Raw genomic sequence first — 16600 nt, 5'->3', positions numbered from 1 at the left:
AACGCGCGGACCGGAGAGCGGCGGGACCATGGGCCGCGCCGCTTCGTGCGCCCGCGGCCTCCCAGCGTCAGCCGCATGCCCCCACCATGCCCCCGCGCCTCTGGGTGCAGCCGGGGGAGCCGCGAGCCCCCTCGGGCTTGGGTCGAAGCTCTGCCCTGCACCCTTGCTCTGCTCCTGGCGGCTTCATGCCTGCGGGCTGCTCTGTCCCTCGGCGCCCATCCTGTTATGGAGCGCGCCCGAGCGCCTCTGTCGCAATTGCGGGGGCTAGAAGCCCGACATGCGCCTTTGTGTTTACATTCGCACCCGCTCCTTTTTCTCCCTTTCCTTTCAGCTCTCCAGGTGCTGACAGTGGCAGGTCGCCTTTGGGCGGCTGCCAGCCCCCAGGGACTGGAGTTGAAAGATGACCCCTTTCAGCCTAGGGCTGTTCAGCGAAGGGAGAGGGGGACAGGCTGCTGCTGCTTGGTGGGGAACAGAGTGAAATCAAACTTGTCTGTCTTTGAGAAGTAGCAGTAACCTACAGCATGCTGGGTTGGGCTGTGTCAGTGCTCTGTATTCCTGACTTATCAACTTCAACCAACCTCTGCTTTCACAGTCCCCTTGGCCGGCCTTCTGTGAGCAGCCTGACAATTTTTGTAGTAAACGTGTTTTTCAACAGTTATTAAAAAATTTTAAAAGCTGCTTTTTTGGTCTACTTCTGCCCTTCTAACTTCCTGAATTTGGCTGTTCATCCTTGTGTTTTGTGTCTTGGAAACCTTCCTATAAAGGACATGATGAACTAAGCAGCTGCCTTGGCAGTATTTTGTGTAATTGGCTACCCTGGGCACAAAGACTGAACTATACTATTAGTTTCTGAAAGGATCTTGGCAGGCCCAACTTGAGGTGAACTGCTGGGGTAGTACCAGTTTGTAGGTAGTTTCCTTTGTACTTCTAAAACAAATGATGTCTTTGCCTAGACAGGAGGCCCTTCTTAACTGAGTTTAAATATTTTAGTAAATCAACACTAAATGTTTCACAAACAATTTTTGCCCTGGGACATGCTTAAATCTTCAGTTTTCACTTTTGCTTATGTACTATAGTGCTTTTAATGGCCTGCACTGATTAGAAAAAGCAGAGGTTGAAGACCTTGGAACAGGATTATCAATCCAAAGTGTTATTAGAAGAGAACAGTGTAGAATTGTTTCTTTCATAAATGCTTTGTATTGAATCTTTTTTGTCCAAGCTACTCTTGTCCTAGACATATACTGTTTAAATTTGGGATTGGTTCTGCCTAGGAAGAGTCTCCTTGTTGATTTATAGGTCTTCAGGGATATTACTCATAGTTGAAGATTTCTGAAACATGCAGAAAGTATAATTGTTAAACAGTCACATCAGCTAGCCTGTTTCTAATCTGTTTTGGTAAATATAAGAATGATAGTTGAGGGTCTAAATAGTCCTTATGGAGACTCTCTTGTATATATGATAAACTATATGCTCATGCATTGAAATCATGCAAAAAACAAGTGGAGGGATATCTTTTATTAGACCAGCTGCATAGCTGGGAGAGATGACAGATGTTAGACCTGAAGATGGGCACTTTGTGCCATAGAGCTAGTTTGATAAAACAATCATCTTGTTGCTTGCATATTTCCTGGACCATCAGGGCTACAACAACACCACAACAAAACTGCATAAACTAATACATCTGTTTTTCTCTGTCTGTCTGAGATGTGTAGCTTGACTTGGGCATAACTATTGGAATGGGAGTGAAAACTGTCCAAACCAGTGAATAAAGTAACAGCAAGAAAGCTTACCAAAATAACACTCACATGCACTTAAAATGTTGCAGACTGGAATTTTGAAATTCTGTCCATCCTCCTTTTTCCTGGACCATAACAGAATTTTTAAAGGGGAGAGGACTATTACTTTGTATAACAGGCACTTGGTATTTTCTGCTTTTCATTTGTAATCATAAGACTTGGGATATATCTAGCTTTAAGTATTCTGATCTTATACAGTCAAGAAATAAGCAAGTCTGAACAAATTTTGGTATGGAGGATTGTTTTGGATAAACTGCTCCCTCCCCTCTTTTTTTTTCTTAAGGAAAAAAGTGGATATTTTGTTGCCATTGGTGTGTGTTCAATTCAGAAATATCAAATGTCACCTCTGTCTGATTTTGTTGGGCATCTAAAACATTTGAGAAGCCTTGTGTAGAAAAGACAGTTTGCATGGTGTAACCAGTCAAATTGTTCAAGTTCAAATTTGAACTTCATTAGTCCAAAATGCATTGAAAGCCTTGTCCTTTATGTTTGCTGAACTTCTTTGCTAAGCTGTTCCTACATCATAAGGCCTGTGTTTTTTAAAGAACTAATATAACAATACTGGGTCCAAAAGAGTGGAACTTGAGCAACTGATATGCAAGTTGTGAAAAGTAAAGGATTTTTAAATGGTGCTGTCCTAAAGCTTTTTGAAGGGTATGGATTATTTATACCCGTGTAATTTTAAATTACTACAATTTTATTAGAAAGGCTATTGGATTCAACAAACCTATTCAAACATCTGAAGAAAAAGATTAATAAAATATATCCTAGGGAAGAGGAGTTAATTTGTAGTTTAAAAAGAAAAATGAAGTAGAAATTGTTCCTCAATATTCCTACCTTTCTTAAATCAATACCTGTTTGTAATTTTTTGTTTGTTTAAAAAAATTCTTTGCAGGTCATTTAAAGCATATAGCCAGCTTTCTGTGTAGAAATGCACCGTTTGACTCAGATGGTACTATTTTGTTATGCTCTCTTTCAGACAACCTCCTTTTTAGTGATGAGGTCGTAGCCAATGGCTTCCATTCTTGTGATAGCGATGAAGATGACAGAGCCTCGCATGCAAGTTCTAGTGACTGGACTCCAAGACCACGGATAGGTACAAATGTATACAATATGTCACTTCCCAGGTTCTTTGTTAGCTTTTTAAGTTCTTACTGAATGTGATTTATTTCATATTTTTATAGTGATTGTAAAATTCTGCTAAGTTACCTTTTTTCTTTTTCAGCAGTTCACAGCTCTGCATACCATGCCATATCTGGCTACTTAAAAGTACAGGTGTTTAAAAGTGTTTATTGTAATTCTTACAGAGGTATAGATTGTAGCTGTGCTGGTCTAAGGACATAGGCAGACATGGTTCTTTAAGTGAATCTGATATCTTTTATTAGACCAACTTAAATAGTTGTAAAACAATTATTAAGCAAGCTTTCAGGTTCAAAAACCCTTAGTCAGTCTGAGGAAGTTTCAGCAGTTGGTGTGTGCTCTTCCTGGATGGAATGAAAAGTAAAGAAGCCAGAGGCTGGTCTGGTATGCATACAAGATAGTCAGTGAAGATGTAGATTGAGGAGTCAATGGGTGAGAGACAGGCTGGGTGTGGGGGAGAAAAAGAGGATGAATAGTGGAGAGATACCTAGGGAGTTGGATGTCAGGCAGGTTATAATGTATCATAAATCCAATATCTATATTTAGTCCATGATTTTTAGTATCCAGGAGGTTGATGAAATGGAGTTCATAGGCTCGTCTCTGGGGAGTGTTTTGTAAGTTTCCTCTGAGGATCAGGACTGAGAGAGTGTAATTCTTAACATCTTTAAGGCAACAAAATACTACAAAAAATATTAAACTTATGTATCCTGTCATCAGATTTCATACCTAAAATGCTGCATGCTTACATCTGGGTTTGCACCTCATGAAATGAGGTTGCAACTAGAAAATTGTCATTAGTGTTAAGTCGGGGCAAACTGTGGCATTTGAACTATGTCCTTAAAAAATCAAAACAGGTTGGAAGTCAGTTGTTCTTTCTCTACCGATAGTACCTAGCAGTTCCATCTATATATGCCAGGGCTCTCTTGTGCTATGCTTTGTATGCACACACACAGTTTTTGGTTTACTTCTTAATGAATGTGTATTCTGTATTATAGGACTGTGTGAAATTTCACCAGCTGTTTCAATTCGACACTGTTTCGATTCATTTCAAGCTCAAAACAGCAAAATCGAAACAAAGGGCTTCAAAACAGCCTTGACACAAAACAAGGCTAGTAGAAACATTTTGAAAAGTCTCGAGGCAGCCAGGTGGTGGGAAATGGGGGAGAACCAGGGCTGCACTCCCAGCAGCCCCATGTGACTGAGCCAGGAGCACAGCCCTGGCTTGCCCTGCCCCCTGTGGCCAGGCTGCAGGAAGCCAATCACAGTGCAGGGGAAGGGAACTGAGCCCCCAAACTGAGCTGGGCTCGGTTCCCCTCCCTGGAGCTGCAGTCAGGCTGGGGAAAGAAACTCAACCTAGCTGAGCTGAGTTCCCCTCCCCAGCGCTACGATTGGGCTGGGGAAAGGAACTCAACTGGGTTCCTTTCCGCGGCCCAGTTGTAGCAGTGGGGAGGGGAACTGAGCGATCTGGCTGAGTTCCCTTCCCCAGCTCCCCGGTCCCAGGCAGCAGGACCCAGCTTCCCTCAGTCATCTGGCAGGCAGATCAAGGGCCCGTAGACCCAGGGAGAACTGGCGCAGCCCTCCTGGGGTTGCGGGCCCCCATCTTCCTGCCAGGTGAGAGGCTGTTTTGAGTGACTGGATGAAACGTCGAAACAGCATCACTGTTTTGACTAAGCGAGACGGAACAGCCATTTCGAATCAAAATGAAATTTGATATGAAACACTGTTCCATCAAAACATTGAAACCCAAGTCAAAACGGAACGGTGCCTACTATATTGCTATTCTGCCCTGAGTAGGTGAGATTAATAATGGGCTATGCATTTGCAGTGTATGCATCAGTAACACAGTTCATCAGTAGGAAGAGACCAAATAGCTGGAAGATATTTTGTTTCATGCAAAAATCAAAAAAACTGCAAGGGACCTCAGAAGGTCACCTAATCCTGCTCCAGGTAGGATCACTCCAGTCTAAACCATTTCACTCAAATGTTTGTCTAACTTGCTCTTAAAACTTCTAATGATGGAGATTCCACAAACTCTTCAGTAGTCTTTTCTAATGCTTATCAACAAGCCTCATACTTAAAAGTTCTTCCTAATATCCAACCTAAATTTGCCTTGCTGCTGTTTAAGCTTGTAATTACCTGTTTGTCCCTCGCAGCTGCAGTGAATAGTTTATCTCCATCTTTTTTGTAACCACTCTAGGATTCAAAAACAACTGTCAAATCCCTCCCAGTCTTTTCTGAGGAACAAATAATCTTAGTTCTTCCAAACTTCCTTGTAAATGCTTCCCAGACCTCTAATGATCTTGTATGCTATCCATTAGACTTATTCCAATTTTTCTTCCTTGAAGTGCAGTGCCACAGATGAGGCACAATACGCCAGGTGATGCCTCACGAGTAGTGACTAGAACAGAAAATTCACTTCCTTTTCTGTGCAAGCAGGATCCCTGTTAATGCCGCCCAGTATGCTATTGGGTATTTTATCTGCTTATTTTATTGCAACAAGATCACAGGGTTGTCTCATTTACAGTGAGTCACAAGGGAACCCCCCCCCCCCCCCCCCCCCCCCCCCCCCCCCCCCCCCCCCCCCCCCCCCCCCCCCCCCCCCCCCCCCCCCCCCCCCCCCCCCCCCCCCCCCCCCCCCCCCCCCCCCCCCCCCCCCCCCCCCCCCCCCCCCCCCCCCCCCCCCCCCCCCCCCCCCCCCCCCCCCCCCCCCCCCCCCCCCCCCCCCCCCCCCCCCCCCCCCCCCCCCCCCCCCCCCCCCCCCCCCCGAAAAAATATGATAGTGTATAGTCTTCAGGCATGCTAAGAGCTGGGTTTGTAGGTCAAGGGAAGCCTTGCCATAGGAAATCTTTCTGATTTGTCCTTTAGATAAAAACAAAAAAACCCAAGAACTTCATATCTCATTTTAGTGCATAAGTTAGAGTCTGCATAAAAGAGCTGTGGTAGGGGAGGGGGGAGAGCTCTTACTTTAATAATGTAAAGGAGTTAGAACGAATGAACACATGAAATTGCAAGAACACTTAGCTGAAATTTTCCTATAGAATTTTCCTCTGATAAAGAATGTTAAAGCAGGTTCTCATAACCTCTTGTTTTTTTTCTGTACTAGGTCCCTACACTTTTGTTCAACAGCATCTCATGTTAGGCACAGACCCAAGGACAATTTTGAAAGATCTGTTACCAGAAACTATTCCTCCACCTGAACTAGATGATATGACACTGTGGCAAATTGTTATAAACATTCTTTCAGAACCACCAAAAAGGAAAAAACGAAAAGATATTAATACCATTGAGGATGCTGTGAAACTTTTGCAAGAATGCAAAAAGATTATGGTCTTGACTGGAGCTGGGGTATGTATGTATAGTTATAATGATAGAGTTCAAATAGATTACTCTTTAAGCCCTCTCCAACAGTTTACAAAGTGCAGATGCACCCATGCAGAGCCACGCTTGTATCAGTGGGAGTGCTCTGATCCACTTATATTTTGTAACTTGCAAAATTCAGCCAAATCTTGAATGCAGCCAGATACATTTTAATGTAGTTGGACTTTGTGTGCTTTATTACAGTAATAAAATTAATTTGAGATTGTAAAGCATGTGCTAAATAACTTTAAAAACCCACATCCTAATTAGTAAGGTATCCAGAGATGGTAAAAATGTTTATTCCTAATCACCTGTTTTTTTATATTAATTTCTGTCTATGTAGTTTTGAAACATATATAGCAATATCATCTACTTAATTTGTTGGCATTATATAATTCTCAGAGGAAAACTCCCATTGACTTCAATGGGACTTAGATTGGACTTCAGTAGATTACTGAGAGCAGTTGTGTTCAGCCTTTTGCGGCCAGTCCACAGACCTGACCCCTGGCAAGATCAGCACCCAGATCGGGCCCCATATACCCAATCTAGCATGTAGGTTCGTGCTGTTTGGCCCATGTGACTCTCCCTGGGTCTGGAAATTTACCAGCAGGGGCAGTTAGAGAAGCAGTGGCAGTGTTGCTATCAATTTTCCAGGCACATAGGAAGCTGGATGGGCTGTATCTGGTTTGAAGACTGATGTTGAGCAGCCCTGACTGAACATTGTATCTGGCTCTTAGTTTTGAACCACAGCAGTTACTGTTGTAGTCACAGCTCTTACACATGTATAGCTTTTTTTGCTACAATGTAGAAGTCAAGGAAATGGTTGCTTGTAAGGTAATAACTGCTTCCTCTGGTTGTAAAAGAAGGATGCTGGCTCATTGCCCCTTATAACACAGTATGTCAAAAACAAAAAAAGATGAGCAATTAGAGGCAGACCAGTATGTCCATAAGAGAAAGAAGTGACTGTTGTGCTGCTGTGACCCAATCTTATTTATTCTATAATTGCTATTAAGCAACCCAGTTAAAATAACCAATCTCCCTATTGTAGTTTTATTTATACTTGTTTTAAACAATATCTTAATCTTAAGTTTAGTGTTCAAAAATAGAAAAATAATAGTAAAAAATAATGTCTGGTCTGGTAGATGTAAAAACAAGAAAAGAATAGCTTTTTTCCCCCTCTTTTCAAATAAATTAAATCTTCTAGATTATCTTCTATTTTGCCAGACCAAATTTTAAGTGTTTTTAAGTGTTGTTGGACGTGTATTCAAGAAAGATATGAGTCAGTGTCCTGCTATTAAATGGCTTATCTCTGAAATATGGCTTGCGCTATAATTTTGTGCTGCAAACAATGTAATTTTTTGCACTATGTCTCTTGCATACTTATTGGCAGGAATCTTAGCTTTCTCTGATTTTTAAAAAAAAATGAGAAATTCTACAATTAAAAAAAAAATTGCAAAATCTGTGTGTTTTTTTTTTCCACAATTCATATGAAATGCCACTATATATATCAGTTGAACACAATGTTTTATTGATATATATATTTACAATTTTAAAGCAATTTGGAAGCTTACCAGTGCCTCAATTGTTATAATCAAATAAATTCTAAATATCTATAAATTTTGGTGTTTGATTTCAGGTTTTTTATCATGGAAAATCAAAACTTCCCCTTGCTCCCTTTTGCTTACCAGGACACAGGTCCAGCTGTGGCTGCTCCTCCACACTGCTTTGTGATGCTGAGCAGTCCTCTTGCCCTGCCCTAGTCATGCTCTTGCCCCTCACTCCCAACCCACAGCCCCCAGCTGTGCCACTGCCTCTCACTCTTGACCCAAAGCCGCCCAGCCCCACCAGCGCCCCTCACTCTATACCTGCTGCCCCTCCCAGCCTTGCTAGCACCTCTCACTCCCAACCTACTGCTCTACTTTCCCCAGCCCCGCAGTGTGTGGGAAAGGAGGAAGTGTGGGCATAGGCAAGGTGGCAGGGGGCACGTGCCCCCCAAGATTTGTGCCCACAGCAGGGTGTGGGGCTGGACCAGCTCTAGGCAGGAGACACCTCCATGGCCCAGCAGGCAGGACCTGGGCAGCACCTACGCTACCATGACAAGGCATAGTAGTGGTGGAGAGTTGTGCCCTTCTCTGCTGCCAGGTGGGCAGGGGACACCTCAGCTGAGCATCCATGGCATTGCAGCACACCTTCCCACACCAGGTCCTGCATGATGGGCCATGGAGGTAGCTCCTGCCCCCAGCCCTCATAGAAATGCCTGGAGGGAGCTGCATGAGCTGCTGTCCACCACTGCCTGGCTGTTATGTGCATGTGTGCATGCACACGCTTGTGGCGCCCCTTGCCTGATTGCTCCCCGCAGCCCCTTGCAGGCTGGAACGCTATTTTTTTCCCCTTTTAAAAAGGAAATCCAGGCATTTTGTTTCCATTAAAGGAGAAAATCCACATTTTTCCATGGTAAACAGAAAACCTGGATCCCCGCTCATTAAGAAACTAAACACTGCTTTGATCAAAATAAGTGCTTGGGTTCTGACAAGTGTTCTTATTTGTTGATATTACAACTTGGTAGCACATAGACGTTTAATTTCCATATAATGCATACAGTAGTAGGTCTCCCACATCAAACTATGTACTTCAGCTATTTCAGTCTACAAACTTTTAAAACCATATTTCAGGTGTCTGTGTCTTGTGGAATACCTGATTTCCGATCAAGAGATGGCATCTATGCACGTCTTGCAGTAGATTTCCCAGACCTTCCAGATCCTCAAGCAATGTTTGATATAGAATACTTCAGAAAGGATCCAAGACCATTTTTTAAGTTTGCAAAGGTATTATTTTCTTGTTACTTTTATCATTTTGGACAGTAAAGACATACCTGACTCAGATAGGAAAACTACTGTCTTTAAAAAGTTATTTCTGCTTTCAGTTCTTTTTCATGAACAAGAAAAAATAACTCCAAAGTTTGTTATATCATTTTAATTGGGAGTGCCCTTACTTAACAGCATAGGGGAAACTCCTGGAAGCCAGTCTTAAAATGAACAGATCTTACTATTGTCAATATTTTGGCTCTCATTGTAGGTATCCTGGTTTTAAATATCTACGGTCTGTGGGGGAATGGTAAAATATCTCATATTAGAATTTATTTCTATGAGAGAGAGACTGTCTTGAGTGCCCCTAGCTTGGCTGCTCATTTCAGGGAGGGTAATTTACAAATGCATTTTTCAAGCTTATGATGATTTAGTTGGCATGGTGTTTAGTTTCAAGAGATGACACAGATATCTTTTTTGGTAGGTTTTAAGGTGTTTACTGAAAAAGATCAAATAGAGTGAAGGACTGTAACAGCACATGAGCATATACTTATAACATATTTGGGCTTGTTATAGGTGACTACTCAAATTCGTAATATGCAACGAGATTTTAATCACTGGATATAGAATTAAACAGGGAAAGACATTTTCATGGACTAGCAAACTTGTTACAGTTTTGTTTCTTGCACAGTGCCTTCATCAAGCAGTAAGACATCTTGAAGAGTGAAAGCAGTGGTGCTCAAACTCTGGCCTGCAGGCAGGATCCCCATGCATCCCACTGAGCTGTCATCCAGCCTGTGTGGCTCTCCATGGATCTGGAAACTTTGGCAGTGGGGGAGCAGTAGCAGTGTTAACTGCTTCCAGAGCCACTGCAGTTAACATTGCCCCAGCTTTCCTGCCTCCAAAATTTCCAGATCTGTGGGGAGCTGCACAGTCCAGGTGACTTGGACCCACACACTAGATTCCACTGGATCCAAGATGTGGGGGACTAGAATATTTTAAAATAATTTCTGCCTACTGTGCTTTCACCCCCCTCTTTCATTCCACCCAGTAGACTGTCTGTTTTATTCCTTCAACTTCAAGTTCTTTGTTCCTACCACCAAGGCCTTACATAGTCTTGCATGCACCTATGTTTCTAGTCTCTTTCTTACATTAATCCTTATTAAACTTACCCTAATTCTTTTGCTTTACTAGTTCCTTTTTCTCCTTTTGCTACTACTGACTTTGTCTGTTACCATGTTGTTTTTCTGTTCCTTTTTCTCTGGCCCTTCTCAAATCTTTACCAAAACTCCTCTTTTCAAACATTTCCCCTCCTCTTTTCTTGTTAATAATCACTATGTTCTCCCTTGCCTTGAACTTTGTGTGCATTTTACTTTATTTTGACCATTGATTCTTTTCAGCAATGAACATATCTCATTTAAACTTGTAAAAAGCCACATGCACTTAACAGTACGGTATAAAACTAAGAATAGCATTTGTAGTCTAACTATTATCTAAGGTGATACTACATGGCCAGTTTGACCATTGCTACAGTTTAGAAGAACATTCAAATCAAGGGGTTATATATTTATAAATATATTTCCCTGTTTAAAAGAGGCAAATCAGTACAGGAAAAAATCCTAGGGGTCAGGAAGGTTACAAAGTAGCTGCTCAGAGCTGTGAATCCTAAACAACCTAAGTATATTTCCAGAATGTTAAGGTTACATTATGCTTTTAAAATCCATGTTATCCTTTGTTGATGGGCTGCAGTACAAATTAGCCTCTAATTTTGGTGAGACTCCTGTATGGATGAACAGAAGTTAGAGGCCCACTGTTAAAAATGGGGTTAGTTTCAAAAGAAATGGGAAAAGATTATCAATGTTCAGCTAACTGGCATTGACATTTTGTTCTTTAAACAGCACAGGAATCTCTGTATTTCCTGTGGTTTGTTGCATAATGCTATATCAAGAACAGAAAATATTGCTCCAGCACTTATTTACCTATCCTAATGTAATTCTCAATTCTGCAGGAAATATATCCTGGGCAATTCCAGCCATCCCTCTGTCATAAATTCATAGCTTTGATGGATAAAGGAGGAAAGCTACTTCGCAACTACACTCAAAACATAGATACACTGGAACAGGTTGCAGGAATCCAAAGGATAATACAGTGTCATGGTTAGTAAAACACTTCTATCTTTTTCCTGTTTTATAATGATAATATGTTCACTGGCAAATAATAACCAAAAATACATGTAATCTCTTAAGATTCATACCTTTTATCATCTGAAGTGATGCATATCTCAAGCAACATGCCTCATGCAAATTAGTATTTAGCTTCTAAATGTTAAATGTTGTAAAAACACTAAATAGAACTTAAATTTTTTTTGAAGAAGCATTAAGACAGAATTGATTGTGATTATCAATCGGTGATTTATGATATATTTATATGGTAGATTTATAACTGCAGTATATGATTTAAAGACATCATATACTGCAGTTATCCCACATTCATCCAGGTTTCAATTTCCCATCTAAACCTGGGAAACTCAGAGCTATGGCTAATTTAAATCTAAGCATGTTAATATGAAAACACACAGTAAAGTCACTTAACATCAGCTCCTTGTAACCACTGTATGATAATAGATGGGTTATATAGATGTAACAATTACACAGCGACAAATGCTCTTTAGTATTTATGCTCTGTATGAGGTTGTGCCAATTTTTAAGGACAGCTTAGAATTTTTTTTTGTCTTCCTTTTTTAAGGAGACTTTTTTTTTTTTTTTGAGAGAAGTGCTGGATGATTTAACTAAACATTCTCTTGTATTGCAAACCTAGCTTGGGCAGTATAACTACTATGCTGAAACAAAAGAACAAAACAAAATGGTGAACCATAAAGCAAACCCAGATAAAGTATCTTTTGTATGGTTTACCTAAATAGAAAACAAGCTGAAGGCACAGCAGAATGGTACTTTAGTAACTAACAGAGCACATTTTCATGAGACATTTACTACAGAGCTGCCTAAATAGCTCTGCAGTGAAGTCTCAGCATCTACACATGTGGCTGTGGTAGGCTGCAGTAAACTAAAATTCTGCCATAGATTAGTACTTGTAAATGCAAGTACTGTCCTATGGTGGCATTCCTTAGTATGCATATGTAGATGCTGTCAGGGCTGGCTGGGGCACAAGGGTACTTCAGTGCAGGGTCTGCCTGCTGGCTAGCTCCACAGCAGAGCACGCTTATGCCCCAGCCAGCCCCTCCACAGTATGTTGAGCTGAGTTGGAGCAGCCCTAAGCGGGCAAGCTGACCCCCTGGATCTCCCCCCAAATGGTTCTATGTGCTGTGGTCCTAAGTACAAGTGTAAATGCAGCTCCCAGGAGCAATATACTCCTGTGCAATATGTGCCTGAGTTTATTGCATTGCATTATCTACATTGGGTGTAGATGTGCCCACAGTTTAATTAAAATAGGTTAACCAGGTAGTCTCTAAGCCTAAGATGTTAAAAAAACCCAAGGAGGAAGGGCTCTAAGTACTGTATCACACTTTACTCAAAGTGCTTTACATTAGGTGAGGCCTGAACAGAACAGGTGTGCACTGTTCAGCGGGTGCAGGGCTCAGAGCCTGCCCCCACTGGCCAGGTCAGTAGCCAGGGGGTGCCCTTGTATACTTCCCAGCATGCCCTGTGGGTTTCCCAGGCTGCCAGATGCTTCTGAGTACAGGTGAATAGGCAAGCCATCCCTGATTAGCTGCCTAGTATGAGGGAACAGTCACCTGCTTCCCCCTACCCACTTCCCTTCCCTGCTGCTCTGCCAGTGCCAGGAATTGGAGAGACCTCTGGAAGGGACCTCTAGGCTGGGCTGGGGATGCTAGGGAGCCAGAATCCAAGTGAGGGAACCTTTCTGCCAAGTGCTGGTATGGAAAGGCTTGGCACAGGCATCTCCTCGGAGGTACAGTGGGCACCTCTCCCTCTTGGATCTGCCATGCATTGGGGGTGAGGGATACAGGGCAGGATTGCTTGGGGCCATGCTGGGTGGACAGAGACATGCATACCCACCCACCCAAGCCCTGCCACCCACAGAGCCAGCAGCTGCAGTGGCATCAACTCTGCCCTCACCCCAGTGCCATGCCCCTGCTTTGGGCCATGCTGAATCCACATGCTCCCAAGCAAGAGCCTCCTGTCCTCCAACCCCAAGCCTTGCTCCCTGTAGAGAGCCAGCAGCAGCAACAGCACCACACTATAGCTCTACCAGGCCCTTTGCCCACAAGGCTCAGCAGATTGCAGCTGCCAGTTGCTTGCTCTGTCTGCCCTGGTCTGCTGCCATCCCCTGCCGGCCCTGGCCAGCTGCTGCCATCTGATGAGGGGCATTATCTTTCTGTCTGTGGAGTACCCCTGTCCCGCCTAGGAGCATTGTATAATGATAGAAAAATACAGAGATACAGACACTCCCTTCTCCCTAACATACCTAACTACCTGTCTCTAAATGGAAATAGGAAAGAACCTCAAGGAAAGTTCTCCATCACCTTAAAACCTTGAACCATAGAATGTCTTAGTTACTAGTTATTGCTTTAAGAGAGCCAAATGTCTGGACAGAAAATAAAATCTTTTACACAGACAATTTTTGCCTTTGGCTGGTACCATTTTATATTCTGTATCGTAAGAGGCATGGAATCATGTTGCCTCTTTTTTAACCTGCATTTTGATTTTCCACCCCCCCCGGCTTATGAAGCAACAGGGTCGGTGGGGGTTGGAGCTTCCGTGTATAATTTTTGCTATTCTTTGCCTATAAGGCTTGAGGAAAAAGTGTATAGAGGCTTTTGATACATATAGTCAGCATGGAAACTTTTAGGGATCTTGCATAGAGCACACTTAGAAAACACATGCACCTTTTTCCCCCAAAATCAACTCTCCACAACTGGGGTACACGCCACGAACATGTTTTTCTTCCCTGGAATAGAAGTATGAAGATGCTGGGTTTCAAAAGGGCTGCCAACTTCTCAGCAAGCAAGCAGCAAGGGTGGAATCCAGCATTAAACCTTTCACATCCACCCTCAGCTTGCAGACACTGAGCAACACAGCCTCTCCATAAAAGTAACAGCTGTAGGCCATGACTGGAAAAAAAAACTTTTCTTTCTACATTCTGTCTTCCAAAAGATAAGGTGTAGTATGCAAGAAAATAAGGTACTAGCTAGATCAAGATTTGGATCTGTCATACGGCTGACTTAAGAAGTACACCAATCTTACAAAAAGGACTACACATCTTTCGTTGTTTAAACTGATTCAATCTTTAAATATTTAAAATTTACCATCTTGTATGTCCTTTTCTGTACTATTATGTGCATGAAAAAAATTCAGTTAATTATTTGATTAAAACCTAATGGTGTATCATCTGAAAACTTTAGGTTATAGAAGTGAATGACATTTGATTTAGATTTTGCTAGGTCGTCTTACTTTGTCTTCATATACCATGCTTAACTCATCAGGAAAAAAAAAAGTACCAGTTCATACTTCACACACAAGTCACTCAAGCTGTCACATATTTATCAAATTAAACCTATCATGTATTACCAAGTAGGTTTGAGTCTCTCATTAGAGAATTACTTCAAGAAAGAGCAGATGGTGAATTGCTATCTGCTCTCCCTTAGGATTTCTGCTTGAGGGAAGGAGGCAGCAGGTGTAAATTGCTGTTGGGATTTATGCCAAGCTCAGTGAACATTTAAAAGATTTACCTTATCTTTCCTATCTGTTCAGGTCTTGAATAAGAGGCCTTCCTTTCCCTCAGAAAAATGGAAATTAAAGGTATTTTCTGCCACTACAGCTTTCACCCTTTTATCTGTTTGGCAGACTTTTACTTCTGGGATTTCTGTCATGGTATGGGTTTGTTGGTAGAAGAATTTGAGTTTGTCTTGGATATGAGATGACAAAGTCGGATTTCTTTAACACAGAAAGAATCTAGCACCAGTTCCGACTCTCATATCAGTGGGCTCCAACAACCTCGGAGAAGGCTTACTCTCCTTGTTATACCTAGGGACATATCTCTTTCGTGGCATATAGCAGAGAACTGTCTCCTTTGTAGTCTGCAAGTGGCTCTGGTGGAAGACTAGCTGACTTCTATCAAATCTGTGCCAACCCAAGACTGGCATTGGCTCAGTCATCTGCTTGCAAGTCACAGGTGAACATGTTATGCTACACTGGCCCTTTTGGGGTGCTGGGATCTACCTTCATGTGTTTCAAGAAGTCAGTCATTTTAGCAGCTTTTCTAGCTAAACCTCTGACCTGCATCATCAAGAGAAACAGGATGCAAGGAGACATCCTCCTCCCCCCTAATGGGGTACTGTTAGATGTGGCAAAAGCGGTATTGCAGCTGCTGGTTCGAATAAATGCTAGTAGTTGTCCTTGTCATAAAAAGGTGCCAGGTACCCCTTTAAGAGTGTAGGTCCCTCGTTGAAGAGGTGGGGAAGGGGTGAAGGGTGGGAAGTCTAATAAAGGCTGAAGTCTTTGACTTTATATTTCCATAAAAAGATCAACTGCCAGATGGCAGGCATAGTTAGAAGTGAGGATGGGGAAGGAAATAGCTTAGAATAAGGAAATAACAGGTTAGCAATTTAACTTGGATGTTTTCAAATCAGCAAACCCCTTGAATCGCCTTAAACTATTAAAATTGTAGAGCCATGGGTTTTTATCTTTAAGAATTCATAGTGCTCAGGTGAGGTTGCATAAGACCGACTATAATGCTCATCTTCCTATAAAAAAACAAAAAAAACAAAATGGGGTGCATCTACGTGAGAGTGACTACACACTAGTCTGTACTGCGCAGTAGTGTTGCATGCCAAAAACCATGATGCGATGCTACTGTGCAGTAGCATCACAAGAAAATGCACAGCACCAAATGCCTAACTCGGGGTACTATTTATTTATTTAGTACTTGTATAATCAAGTACTAAATAAATGTGAGTAACCACTGTGCAGTAGTGTCTGATGTAAGTGTGGCCAGGGAAGACAGAAATGTAGACTCATCAGTCTACCCTCAATATATAGAAACATACTACTACATATCAGCAAGGAACTTATTTCTAAGCACCTAGAGTATAACAGGGTGTTATGTAACAGCCAACATGGATTTATTGAAAGCAAGTTGCATTTAACCAAACCGTTTTTTCTCTATGGGAGAAAAGTAGTAGGTTGACTATAGTGAGGAAATTTGTAGTTAGGAAATTTGGTCGTCACACCAGACGATAAAGCCAACATATTTAACGATTTCTTTGCCTCTGTCTTCCTAAGCAGGGACTGGAACAGCCACCCCTGCGCTAGGCCCCCCTCAGACCCCAGGGAAGGCACACCTGGGCCATGGGTTAGGGAGCTTCTGGAGGGACTAGACGTATTCAAGTCAGCCAGTCCAGACAATCTCCACCCTAAAGTACTAAAGGAATTGGCTGAGGTCATTGCAGGACCCCTGGCATGGCTTTATGAGCACTCGTGGTGCTCTGGTGTGGTGTCAGAGGACTGGAAGAGGGCCAACATGGTT

At 42.4% G+C, this 16600-nt stretch overlaps 1 protein-coding gene across 1 annotated transcript in view; it reads left to right on the top strand.

The window, feature by feature from the left end:
* SIRT1 (sirtuin 1) overlaps window positions 1-16600 on the top strand; it is a 50812-nt gene that overhangs the window by 571 nt on the left and 33641 nt on the right. Inside the window, exons 2-5 of the mRNA XM_019507879.1 lie at window positions 2776-2892; window positions 6040-6281; window positions 8966-9118; window positions 11106-11253. Of these exons, the coding sequence (XP_019363424.1) occupies window positions 6069-6281; window positions 8966-9118; window positions 11106-11253 (514 nt within the window). The 5' untranslated portion in view covers window positions 2776-2892; window positions 6040-6068. The remainder of the gene's footprint in view (window positions 1-2775; window positions 2893-6039; window positions 6282-8965; window positions 9119-11105; window positions 11254-16600) is intronic.

This window comes from Gavialis gangeticus, unplaced genomic scaffold (genome assembly GCF_001723915.1).
Source record: "Gavialis gangeticus isolate Ggan-Ray unplaced genomic scaffold, GavGan_comp1, whole genome shotgun sequence".
In the NCBI taxonomy this organism is placed as follows: Eukaryota; Metazoa; Chordata; order Crocodylia; family Gavialidae; genus Gavialis; species Gavialis gangeticus.
The sequence above is the reverse complement of the archived record's forward strand: the minus strand, read 5'-3'. Positions and strand labels throughout refer to the sequence as shown.